We start from the raw sequence: 12889 nt of genomic DNA, 5'->3' as shown, positions 1-12889 counted from the left end.
ACTTTGGAAGTGTGCATTGAGGAAATCAGGATAAATTGTCCTTAGACCTGGCTTTCAGAAAGCCATTTTAATTGAGGTCAAAGAGGAAAAAATCGTAAGTCTATTTCAATTATTTATTAGGTTTGCTTAGAATGAGACCTTCACTGCAGATAGACCTAATCTATAATTCCTTTCCTCTTTAACCTTTGCGTTTTTCTTATTGGGTGAACCATTTTATATTTAGAGTGCAAAGTATGCCTCATTTTTTGGGAATAGACAATTGTTTAGGACCAGAGAAATTGTGAAGTTAACTGACTAAATTCCATTTCCATGTAAGCATTCAACTTTTGCATTTATTTTTTTTTTCTAATAAACTACTGAGTTTTTACTTGGAGTCACACAGTTTAATGAGCCTATTTCTTCTGGCCACGTAAGTGAAATATGTGTCACATGGAACTGTTTTCCCTTAAACCCTTAGCTCACAGGTAATTCAAATTGTTACTTTAATTCAATAGAAAATCTGCTCAAACAGAACCACATAATTTGCGTTTTTTCTTGTGTAAATTGTGCTGTAGTCTGTGTTTTATGAACTCTGCCAATGAAAAATTTCATTTTGCTGTTGAGACTCGAGAAAAAGTGATTTATAAGCTTTTTATAACAATAGTTATACAAGATAGATTCAATGTACGTGACTTTACAGTAGAATTTTAAGCTTGGAAATGTTGCTATACTTTGTTAAAAATATTAAAATTTGCATCTTACAAATACATATTTTTTCTTAGATACTTTAATTTTACTAATAATTTAATGCCAACATCTTAGAAGTATTTTTTAAACTGATATTTTAATAGATCAGGAATATAATGCGTAAAAACTTGTAAGTATACCTTTTTATATATTATGTATTTAATTATCAAGATTTGTGCCAGATATAGTTACATACATACTGTTATATGCTGTTTAATTTTAAATTACCTTTAAAATTTTGTTTGCATTGTATCAATTTGTTTTTAAGCTTTAAAAAGTCTCTATTTTCTTTTAGAGTTGTGATGACTCTATTAGGCACATTAGAAATTTTTATATGTTCTTTGGAAATTTCTTAATGTTTGTACACACATGCACGTGAAAACTCACAAATCACAGAGAGATTTTGATAGAAATTTTTGCATGTGAATCCTACAGTTTTATGTTGATAAACCAAACTATAATCAACTGTTGTTCAAATTTCAGAAATTACTCATCAGTTATACTTAACAGGCAAATGAGGTTAGTACCCTGGTGCTACACAATGATTAATATGCACGCTTTAAAACATATGCTATCTAATCTGCCTGTGGCCAAATTCTTTTGAAGTTTCATGCCTAAGATGAGCAGAATTTGTTAAGGGGGAGAGGCCTGTGTTGTCTGGGGTCCTGTTGTGCTTGGCAGGTCATGATAAATGAGGAAGTTTTTCTTAACCTTGTGGCCAAAACATTCCAGTACCTTGAAAACAGGGTATTAAAACAAAAGACATACAAAGTGTTGCTTAAAACTCCAGCAAGTGTTCGCTATTTAGGGGATGAGAAAAATTCTTAAGATTTTTTTAAAGCACTATTCCTGAGGATTCACAAATCCTTACTTAGAAAGAAATCTAAAACTAGAAATTTTGATACATAAAACTTGGGATGACTGTTTCCTGGTTCAGTATGAAGGTTCATAGTACAGACAGGAGTTTTAATTTAATTACAGTGAATTTGACCAAATTAGAATTATGCTCATTAGGTAATAGTTCTCAGTTTATAATAGGATATTCCATTTTTTTTTGTTTGTTTGTTTGCTTAAAGAATTTTACCTTTTTTGTGACACAGGGAGCTAACCAATCAAACAAAGAAATACTCCAAATACAAACAAAAGCTTTATATAAAGGAAAACAAGAGAAATGGGGAATATGATTTTAGTGTTTATAACACGTAATTATGAAAAATCTTAAAATACTTACTATAATACTTATGCATATAGTTAAGACTGGATAGTCTAATCTAAGCAAATTTAAATGTGAAGGACTTTGCTCTCGGCTGTAATGGGAATTTTAAGGCATTTTATGGTTCCTTTTGTGACATTTTAAGAATAGTGTTCATTTTGCCTTGGTGGGAGATAGTGAAAAAATGTAACTTTAGAAAGAATTAGAAATATTCCTGAATAATTCGTATAGTATACATGGTATTTATGACAGGTGGCAAAGGACTGTGGCATAGCTCAGCATAAAATGCGTTTTAGGACTTTAAAGATTAATGTGGTTTGGCATTTAGTTTAAAGCTTATGTACTGCACATGAATAATTATGCTTTGTTTTCTCCTGTTATTGTAACTAAGTTGCTTTTTAAACATATTCAACCTTGCTGTGAACTCTCCAATAATTTGAAAGCTATTGTGACAGTTGCCGTTGATGAAGAGTTATAGACTATGGGATTTTTTCCACTTAAAACATAATCCCTCCCCAGTGTGTGATTTTGTCTAACCTTCCTCCCCCAAACCAGCATCCCGGGGGCCCCTGTAGTGAGGGCCAGAAATCAAATAAGATCTCGCCCTTGACAGCCCAATACACCCAGGGCAAAATAATTTCCCCTCGAGGTTACTGGTAGTGCAGTTTTATTTATTAACCTTCTAACACTACTCTTCTTAATCTTTAGGTTTATTCTGTCTACTGTTGCCAATGCAAACAAAAGATGCAGTTGTATCTTTGTTAAATAGCAGTGAAAGGAGGGTGACAGCAGTTTTACTTTCAATAGAAGACATGAAGACCTGCTATTGTAGCCTAGAATATAGCGCTGGCTTGGAAAGTGGCGTTTGGTGATGCCAGGGAGATGCATACGTAAGGAATGCCAAAGAAGACAGAAGAGAACTTACTCAGAAAACAGGAAAAAAAGCTTCCCCAGTTCTATATAAAGGCTTTCAGAGATGTATACATTTTTGAACTGTGAGGTTCTTTTTTAAAAGGAGACAGTTCATAAAAATACTTTGGTATAATCTAATAATTAGATTATAACAAATTCCATTTCTCAGTTCTACTTTGTTTTGGCCACTTTTTGACAAAAAAAATCACTTTTATTTTCCTTGAAAAATGTGTCAAATTTGGATGGACATATGAAAAACATTTAAAAAAATTCATTGTGACTACTTTTGTGTTTTAAAGGTTTTTTAAATATTTTGAATTTCTAAACTCAAAGAAATTAGTTATAGCATTTTAAAAAATGTCAGACAATTCTTATTAAGAAATCCTGAGAGATTTTAGTTCCAACCAGTCAATATTGTGTATCGCTGAGTTTGTATCTGTGTAGCCTGTTAGTCTTGAAAACCAATGATGGTATTCTCAACATAAATTAGTTTTATATGGATCTCCAAATGATCATAAGTTATCACTCACAGTGTACATCTTACTTGGATTCTAGAGTAGCATTAACTTGTAAATATTATATTTAGGAAATAAGTATAAATGATCTTTCATTGCTGCAATTAAATATTGTAATGATTTTGACAAAATAATACATTGTAAATCTTTTAAAATAATTCATACACTTACTATTACATTTTCTTACGTTATGTGTGCATTCTGAAACAGGATAGAAGTTTTAATTAATATTTTTGAATGCTGCTACTTGGAGACCAAGCTGATATATAGCCCATTACACTTTATGTATCAGTTATCAATTTTTAAAAAATTAATGTTATAAAAGATCATTCAATTGAGATGTACTAAATGCAAGCTTAATTTAAATCTGAAATAAATCTGGGATACTTGTAAAAATAATTTTAAATTAAATTCTATAATTTCACTTTATTAAATGGGTTAGAAAATATGACGATGTGGCATAACTATTGGTATTTCATTTTACTAATAAGAACCCTGTATTTGTATCTCATTTTACTATGAGAACCTAAAAGTAGCTAAAGTTAGATGCTAGTTTGTGCAGGCAAATTATTCAGTGTTTTAATTTAAAGCATCCATAAAACACATTTTATAAAGTGTACCTAGATTTATATAAAATTATGACACTATAACATTTTTGTAATTATCATTTATTTGATCATGTTCACATTGAGTCTTCCCACTTGAAATAGAAATCTGAAAAAAATAAATTGTTGACAGTAATCTCTGTATCCCTTTCTGGATTTCCAGAGTTTGTCATGCAATAATCTTATTAAGGTATATAATCTATTTCAAAACAATTTTTATTTTGAAGATAAACTTTATTTTCATATCTGTTTACTTATCCATGTTTTCCTTAAGCAATAATGCATTCAACTCTAATTTACATTATATTTCCTACATAGTTCAGTGAAGAATTATTGTCTTACCTACCATGCATAAAAATATGTACAGTGAATTTCTCATTACAGCCATGAATTTGTTGCTTAAGTTTTTATCTTGGACTCTTAGTTGTGGAATCGATTTGTTATCGCTGTATAGTGCATTCAAGCATTCAAGTTCATTTCAAAAGAAAACAAAGTTTCTAAAGAAGTCTTTTGAAAACATATTTTCCATTAGTTCATCTTTTACATTTTTATTATTACTAATGTTTCAGGAATTATAAACAAGATTAAGTACATAATAATTGGGATAATTGATTCCAGCTTGTTTTAGAAAATGGTAGATAAAAGAAAGTTCTTCATGAACTTTTTTATGAGTTAATTCTGTTGTTCCCTATATCTTGTACCCTGAGCAACTACTTAATAGATGACAGCATGTAATGTATTAACTATTGTTATTCTTCTATTACTCCTCTTAATTTGCTACAAAATTTTATTTTACCTTTTTTTCCATTAAAAAAAGATTATGAGTATCTCATAGGACCCAGTAGTTATAAAATGCAAACAATGTTACATTTGATTTTTATATTTAAGTCTAATTTCATAATACAGAATGTTCTAGAATTTATGATTTTTTTATATTTTCCTAACATTAAAATCATTCATTATTCTCACTTTCAAGCCCTGTATTTTTCTATGCTTAATTTAAAAATTGTGTTCTGTGTTTTTCCATTGAAGTACAGCCTAAAAATGTTTGAATGGTGACTAGTATTAGGAAATATGAAAAATAATTTTTTAAGAATAATTGTCTCTGATGGAACATCAGTGACCAGTCCTCACTACTACACTTTTCTGTTTCGGTTTCTTCTTAGCACCGGGCCCTCTTGACATTGCATTTTTTGGTTAGCAATTTACACATTTTCTGTCTCTTCCCCCGGAATTCAAGATCCATGTAGGCAGGCTTTTGTTAGTCTAGGTCATGGCTGTTCAGCAGAAAAATGCCAACCACACGTGTATTTTAAATTTTGTAGTAGTCACATGGTAAAAGTAATGCCTCACGGAAAGAGCACGTCATATTATTTTGGACAGGAAGAAACCAAACAGGACAAGACAAGATGAAAGCCAGAACTTGTTTTTCAAATTAGACCTTTCGCTTGCGGCTGTTTGGGTGGTGGTGATGGTTGTGGTGGTAGATATCAGAGGCACTGAATTAATTTTTTCAGATCTCCTTTCATTTTATCTACCTCAAGTTTAAATGTTACAGTGAATGAAAACTGGGTACTTCAAGAGCCAGTTTAAGCGATGTGTTTAATGGTTGATGCATTATAAAAAGTAACTGGTAGGGTTTTCTTTCAAAACTGTTCCATAAAATTTTCATTCCAATTCTGAGTTTTGAAACAGGGCTCCAAGTTTTAGTTGAGAAAAATGAGCATCTACTACAACATAGTGCCCAGAAATAACAATAATGTATTGTATGCTTAAAATTTTACTGAGAGTAGATCTTACATGTATGTGTCGTGTGCACACATATATGCACATGCAAATAGAGAGGTGGGAAGAGGGTGGAGGTGATGGATCTGTTTGCAGCATAGTGTGGTGGTGGTTTTACAGGTGTCTACCACTCCACGTTCATCAAGTCGTATGCATTAAAAATGTACATCTTTTGTGTACTTCAACCCTATGTCAAGAAGAAAGAACATAATAAAAGCAACTGGCAAATCTAGCCTAGGAATGAAAGGGCTGAGGTGTCGTCCTCAGTCTAATTCCAGCTGATGCCAGCAGTGGACTTGGGTACATTTTGTGACATCTTTGAAGCTCAATTTCTCATTCATAAAATAAGGTTTTAAGCATCATGACCATCATATACACACACACACACACACACACACACACACACACACACACACACACGTATATATATGGCAACAGAGAATAATAGTTAAATAAATGATGATTATTATTATATCATGGAAGTTACATTTTTAAAGAAATGTTTCTTTTTTATTAGTACATATCTGCAGTAGATGCAGCGGGTGCATGTACACCATACAGCTTTCTTTTTTAATCCCCTTTGCCTTCTCTCCTCCTCGTGCCCCTCCTCCTCTAAAGCCCCTTTCCCACTTTCATTCTTGTTGACATTATTAATCTGAGCTCATGGCCATGACACATACTGTTTACATTCACCGAGGTTACCAGGTCCCTGTGCTTGGCGTATTCTTACTCTACTTCCTTCCCTTTCCCTTCTCCTTCTTCCTTCTCCCTCGGTCTGCTGGACCCCTTCCCATCTGCAAGCGATCTAAGAATGTTTTGTTACTTAGTTTATATGTGCATGAATTTTCAATTCCTATCTTATGAAAATACCTTATTGATCTGACTTTGAAGTTTGCTATATGACTTACGTGTGGATTAATTTATTTTGATTCACAATTTTATTATCATATGGGAACTGGGGAAAAATAGTACTACCTAAGCATTGGTGCAAGCATATAAAAAGACTCAAAATGCCTACGTATTATTTATTTCTTTATCTAAAAATTTGGTTTTTGATTGTTTATTGAATGCTTAAAATCTTCAGCATGTTCCTTTTGCAGATGGTTTTATAATTTCTATGAAAAGATATTAAGTAGGTTAAAATTCATTTTATTGCAGCCAATTTGACTGCATTTAACACTACTTTTCCTTTCCTTTTATTTATTTATTTTTTTTTGTTGACTGTCTTATCTGTTTTATGAAAACCAGGATTCAGATTTAAATTATGGTCATGAAGTTCTGCCTCATTCCTTGGCCTGCTTGTTTCCACATTATTCAAAACAGTTTGAAGGGTGTAGCTCAATGATAGGATGCCTGCATAGCTGTTCAAGGCCCAGGCTTTGGTCACCAGCACAGCAAAAATGGAGACATGAGCTTTGAAGCAATCCAAAGATGTCATAAAGTAATATACTTTTGTTTTGGATACGTCTAACATTTCTTTTCATGGCCAAATAAAATGACCAGATCCAATTCCACTTAACAGCTCAATCAGTTACAATAGTCTGATAATTTCATCACAGAAATGTTTGTCAAAAATATCCTTGTTTCTCCCTATGGTTCATGTCTTTGTAGTCCTGCGATAAAACGTAGGACCTTTGCAGTAGGAAACATTTTGAGACAGTTTCTTGTTTGTTTTTGGCAAGATCCTGTATAGTCGCTAGCTTGCCCAGGCTAGGCTTAAACGTGTGACCCTCCTACCTTCTCCTCAAATAAATAGTGGGGTGCACCACCACACCCACCCCATAGCTCCTGTGTTAGTTCACATCTTTGTCTCTTAGCAACAGGTTGAGTGATTCTCTTAGTAAACTAGCATTTGAAGAGCATCCTGTCAGAACTGAGGATGTAATGACGCACGTACAAGCTCAGTGCCATCTCTGTGTTCCTATCTCATTGCATAAGGCTCTTACCTGTCTTTTGGCCTTATCTTTGCCTTTTGTCTTACTATCTCATTTTGTGAGGAATTCTGTGTTTTCTTTTAAGCCATATCTCCATAACTTTTGGCCTTCTCTTTGGCTTTTGTTCTATTGTCTTCTAAGCCATATCTCTATAACTCTTCAGCAGTCAACACTGCCTAAAGGTGAGTTCCACATTCTTTACCCAACGTAAGGGCTTCACATTTGGTTGTTATGACAAACCCCATGACAGAAGCACCTGTTTTGTCCACCATGAGTTTTTGTGGCCTGTATCCTTTAAGACTCAGTTCTGAAGCCAATTCCTTTATTTTGGTCACCATCTTCCTTTGGCCATGGTAGTTTGTCCTTTGAATGCCCTTTGTCCTTTAGATAGACCTCCTCTGTGATAGTCACAGGGTCTCACGTATTACCCTTACCTCACTTGACAGTAAGAAAATGAGTGAAACCTCTACTGACATTCTTTGTGGATTAATGCATAACTCTAACAATATCTAAAAAGCTGAACCATCCTTTCTCCTCATTATCAGTAATAAGTTTGAACTCTGTATTAAGTGGTAAGTAATTGAGTAGATTTGTTCACTGTATTGAGATCATTTCCTTAAAACAATTTTAAAATAATCAGGACTTTCTAGTAAGCTATTTAGAGAATGATGCTCTGGAAAGCCATGAGTATTTTGAGACTATTTTGTGTTTCAGTTGTAGGAAGCTTACCTTGCTTTGAGCCTTGATGGAAGTGTCTGTCTCCTTCCTACATGGTGCTTTGGAGTTTCTTTGTCCCGATGTTAAATCACCATGGTCTTTGGGAAAAGGCATTCATTTTATGGTGATTTCTGTGTTCTCATTAGGCAGTTCCTATAGTTTCTGGTATTAAGTCATGGGAAAGAACTAAGGGGAAAAAAGAGTTCTGTTTCCCAAGGTCCTTCCTGTTTGGTTTGTATTATTCTTGGATGAATCTTTAGTGGATAAGACTTGTATGGATTTTCCAGTAAGCTCTGTGATGACATTTCAAGACAAGTGTTCCTTTGGTTTTCATTTTATTTTCTCTTCATTATTATATTCCTCTTCCTTTTTTTAGTTTTTCTTTCTCAGTACTGGGGATGGAATCTAGGACTTTTAAATTTAACTACACCCGCACAGCTTTTCATTTTGAGACAGAATCTTGCCAATCCACTAAGTTGCTCGGACTGGGCTTGAACTTGTGATCCTCCTGTCTCAGCTTCCCAGAGTACTGGGATTATTGTGCGAGCCACACATGACTCCCCCACCTCCCCTTTCAGTAGTTTCCCCCTCCCCTTCTTCCCCTTCTCCTCTTCTCCTCCCTTTTCTTTCTTCAGTAATAACTCTTGAAAACATTTCTCACCCCTCCATCTCACATGCTGAGTCCCATGGTCAGGGCCTGGAAGTGACTGAGTAGCACAGAATGGCACTGTCTTTGCAAGTCAGTTTTTTATTTTCATATAATATAAATGAATACACAGGAAGCAAAAGAGAGAACAAAGTTAATCAAGCAAATAATTGATTTCCCAGATTATACTGTGTCTAGACTTGGAAAGGCAAACAAAATATATGAATTTTTGAAAGTATGGAGGTTTTTGTGTTTGATTTTTAACCATTCTTCTGAGGCAGGAAAGGGAAGAACTACTTTGTGAGTTGAAAATGTAACATTATATCATTAAAATTCAAAACTTATTTTTTGGTGTTGCCGGTCATTTTGTAATTCACACCAGGCAAGTGTGGCCATGGCATATATCCAGCAGACTTTTCATTTCTAAGCCATATATTAGAAGTTAAAACTTTTTGGATTCTGTAGGTTGCATAGCTAGGCGATGTCAATATGGGCATGTAGAAGATAAGGCAGTGGATTTATAAATGTATATTATGCACTTCTCACGTTAACTAAGGGAGTTTTAAGATTAAGTCTGTGATGCATATGTCATTCAGACCGTGATATTCAGATGTAGTTATCTGTGCTTGAAGTTAACTTGTGAAAGATGATGAGTATGTGTTTTATTTTATTTTAGAGAATGTACCCCATACTTCTGTGCAAAAATGCATAACATATCCTAGAAGCAAGAGTTGTTCTGATTTTTTAAAAAATTTTTGTGGATTAGAAACTTCAAAATTGAAATACAGTCTGGGAAATGTACTACAAATATGTTTGAGAGGTCTGGGAGCAACACCTAGACTTAGTCCTTGGGCTGAAAAAGTATTAATGAATCAGTGTATTAGCTAGCAGTGTGCTCTGACTCCCAACCCGATTCGGGTTGTGTGCTTTCATAGGGGACAGAAGCAGTATCATTGGAAAAAAGGGTTTCTTAATGGATTGGGAACAGTGTGGCTTGCTAGCTCCTAACCGGGAAACTTAGTTCTTTGGTTTCTTTGTGTTTAGCCCAGCTGGTCCCCAGCTATTTTAGCTGAACATTTTACATACTAATGGAGAGCAGGGGAGTACATTTGGCAGCTGTTCATGGGATAATAATGAAATAGGCGGTTTAGTACTGAATGCTGTTGCTATAAAATATGAGTAATATTTTATAGAGATCTTGGTGAGCCGAACTACATTCACTTCACCAAGTGTGTGACCCTGAGTGAGGAAGTTGAATTTCATATGAGAATAACTGGTCCTGTTTTCTTACAGGTAAAGAAAACGTGCACAGAATCCGATGTTTCAGAACCTCAGAATTCCAGGTACAGTAAAACAAAGATCAAAACGTCACTAAGAAAAATACTGTCTTGCAAATTAATAGACTATTATCTGCACATCAGACACACCTGTGAATTGAGACAAGTGTCCTAAAGTACTTAAGTGTATGGAAATTATTCATTACATTGATTAAAGTGCCATTAATTATAACATCAATAAAGAAGACATGATTGAAGTTAGTTTTTAAAAATGATAATAGAAATATTTCTAGAAATACTTGACATGTGTTCCCTTAAATACTATTTTAAATTAAACTTACTTTTCCATTCTATTCTGTTCTTAAAATGCATTTAGATCTGATATTGTCCCCAGTACTGAATAACAGACAAATTTGTGTTTATAAAAAACATAAAATGTACACCCTTGAAAGATTTTTCTAAAGAAACACTGCTATAGTTTGAGAGTGCTATCAAATTATTAAACTCAACATTAACTTGGCATTGTCTTTTTGGTTGTTAGGAACTGGTAAAAATGACGAATTAAAATGGTCAGGCCACTCCATGGAGGAATGTAGCAGCATTTTGTTGTTTGTGGTTGGACCAGGTCCCCAACAGATTTTTAAGCCTGTGCCTTTTCATTACCTTCATTTCAAAATGCAGGCTTCAATTTAGCAGAGAAGCAAAAGTATGATAATACCATGACAATAATGAGCATAATTCCTTGATAGGATGTTAGTGATGTGACTTAGCCTATTACACTAAGAAATTTGTATCCATTGTGAGATGGGAACTAGTGTGCTACTAACTACAGCATATGATGTTGGTAATGATTTTCTTGGTTCAATAAAACACAACATATCTGAGTGAACTACTAACAGGCCACTATAATTTGCTTTTGTAGAGCAAGTATATATTATGTGCTAGTAAGATATGCTATCATTGATTCTGCTAGATATAAAAATATTGTGTATGTACAATCTGTCCCTTTGTATCATTAACAGCATATGACATAGGATTATTTGATCTTTATTCCTTCTAACTGGCTATCAAACTAGAAATAAATTATTTTCAGCTTATTGGAGCATTAGGAATAAGATGAGCCACTAATTATTTTTCTGCAAAGCAGAGTAGTGTAGGATGTATAGACATAAAGGAAATCTGGAGCACTAATCCCTGTTTCCTTCCCAATCTTTCTGCTGAGCTGTAGGAACTGATGGCCTACCCCTTACTCTGAAAAGAATGTAGACACGTAGAAACGTTGTTCAGTCATTTTTGGAAGCACTGTACCTTGAAAACTCAGGATCAAAGGAAAACCACAATATAATCATCTGTATTACTAAATATTTCAAAACAATTTTTATGCCCAAGGTTGCTCAGGGTTTTTGATATGTAATCTTACATAAATTTTAAGCAAGTAGAAAGCTACAGTGTTCATAGGTGACATTGGTAAGTTAAAGGAGAATTTTAAAAGTTTCAGAGCTCAGTGGAGTTATGAAATTATTCTTTTTTTGTGTAGAAAATCTCAGCCTGTGAGACTTTATTTTTTATTTTAATCTGTAAATTTTATTTCCTGTTTTTTCTCAGATAGTTTACATTAAACACAGCAACAACAACAAAATCTAGGTTGATGGTATAATTTTACATTTTTAATACAATTTCTGAATATATTCTTTTTTGTAATTTTAAAGAGAAAAAAAATTAAAATAACAACAAAACAGTTTCAAAACAGGCTAGTAGGACAGTAACAATAGATAACACATTGCTTATTGTTATATTCATAGTAGTTGCTCAGAGTACGAGGTATAGGCATGGCTTTGCAAGGGTAGTTTCAGAGAGGAGAGAGTAGCTCCGCGGTAGAGCACTTGCCAGCATGTGGGAGGCCCTGGTCTCCAACTGCAAGCACTGCACCAAAAACAAAAACAAAAAACAGAGGAGATAAAAAGTATAATTTTACTTTTAAGATAAATAAAAGTTATTTTAATGGACTGTTCAAAATGTATTCTATTACTTGATATTATCTCTATAAACTAAAAAGTGGCTGCAGTTCCTAGAAATTAGCAAATAGTTAAGGTTAACTACTTCTTAAAGTTACTTTATATGTAGTATAAATGGGTAAATTTAAGTAAGTGATTTTCTAAGAATACTAAAGCTGTTTTTTGTCAAAAACAAATAAACTAAATGCAATCCTTATCAAAACTCTAGATGGAAAAGCCTTCAAGAGGACTAGAGTCACTTACAATTTCAGGATGCCCACACATTTTGGTAGTCGCAGGTTTTCTTCCTGAGTTTTGGTACAAGAGCCAAAACCCACACTCTAGTCAGGGTTAGTAACAAAAATGTGGCTGTTTCAGGTTTTTGAATTTATTCATGGCCGCTAAATCAGTCCAGTGTTACAATGATGGCACTAGATCATGAAATGATGAAACATTAAGAAAAGAATAAAAGTAGGCTAAAAAGCACTTTATATAAAAGATATAATCATTACTGAATAGTTAAGGAATCAACAAATGCTTAAAATTACATTTATTAGGTGCATGC

The 12889-nt window shown here is 33.6% G+C and overlaps 1 protein-coding gene and 1 long non-coding RNA gene across 10 annotated transcripts in view; one reads left to right on the top strand and one right to left on the bottom strand.

Annotated features, from left to right (window-relative positions):
* Positions 1–12889, top strand: part of Eya4 (EYA transcriptional coactivator and phosphatase 4) — a 259542-nt gene that overhangs the window by 116923 nt on the left and 129730 nt on the right. For all 9 annotated transcript variants that reach the window (XM_013147997.3, XM_013148006.2, XM_013148007.2 and 6 more), the window contains one exon: positions 10347–10396. In XM_013147997.3, coding sequence (XP_013003451.1) covers positions 10347–10396 — 50 coding nt within the window. The remainder of the gene's footprint in view (positions 1–10346; positions 10397–12889) is intronic.
* On the bottom strand, positions 11976–12694 carry LOC134472188 (uncharacterized). Its single transcript, XR_010042065.1, has 2 exons — positions 12589–12694; positions 11976–12253 (listed from the first exon to the last, which is right to left on the bottom strand). It is a non-coding gene; the product is annotated as an uncharacterized LOC134472188 (long non-coding RNA).

The sequence above is a fragment of the Cavia porcellus genome, unplaced genomic scaffold, assembly GCF_034190915.1.
Source record: "Cavia porcellus strain 051 isolate PalLab524CR breed Dunkin Hartley unplaced genomic scaffold, mCavPor4.1 scaffold_22, whole genome shotgun sequence".
Classification (NCBI taxonomy): Eukaryota; Metazoa; Chordata; class Mammalia; order Rodentia; family Caviidae; genus Cavia; species Cavia porcellus.
This window is presented reverse-complemented; position numbering and strand designations above follow the sequence as displayed.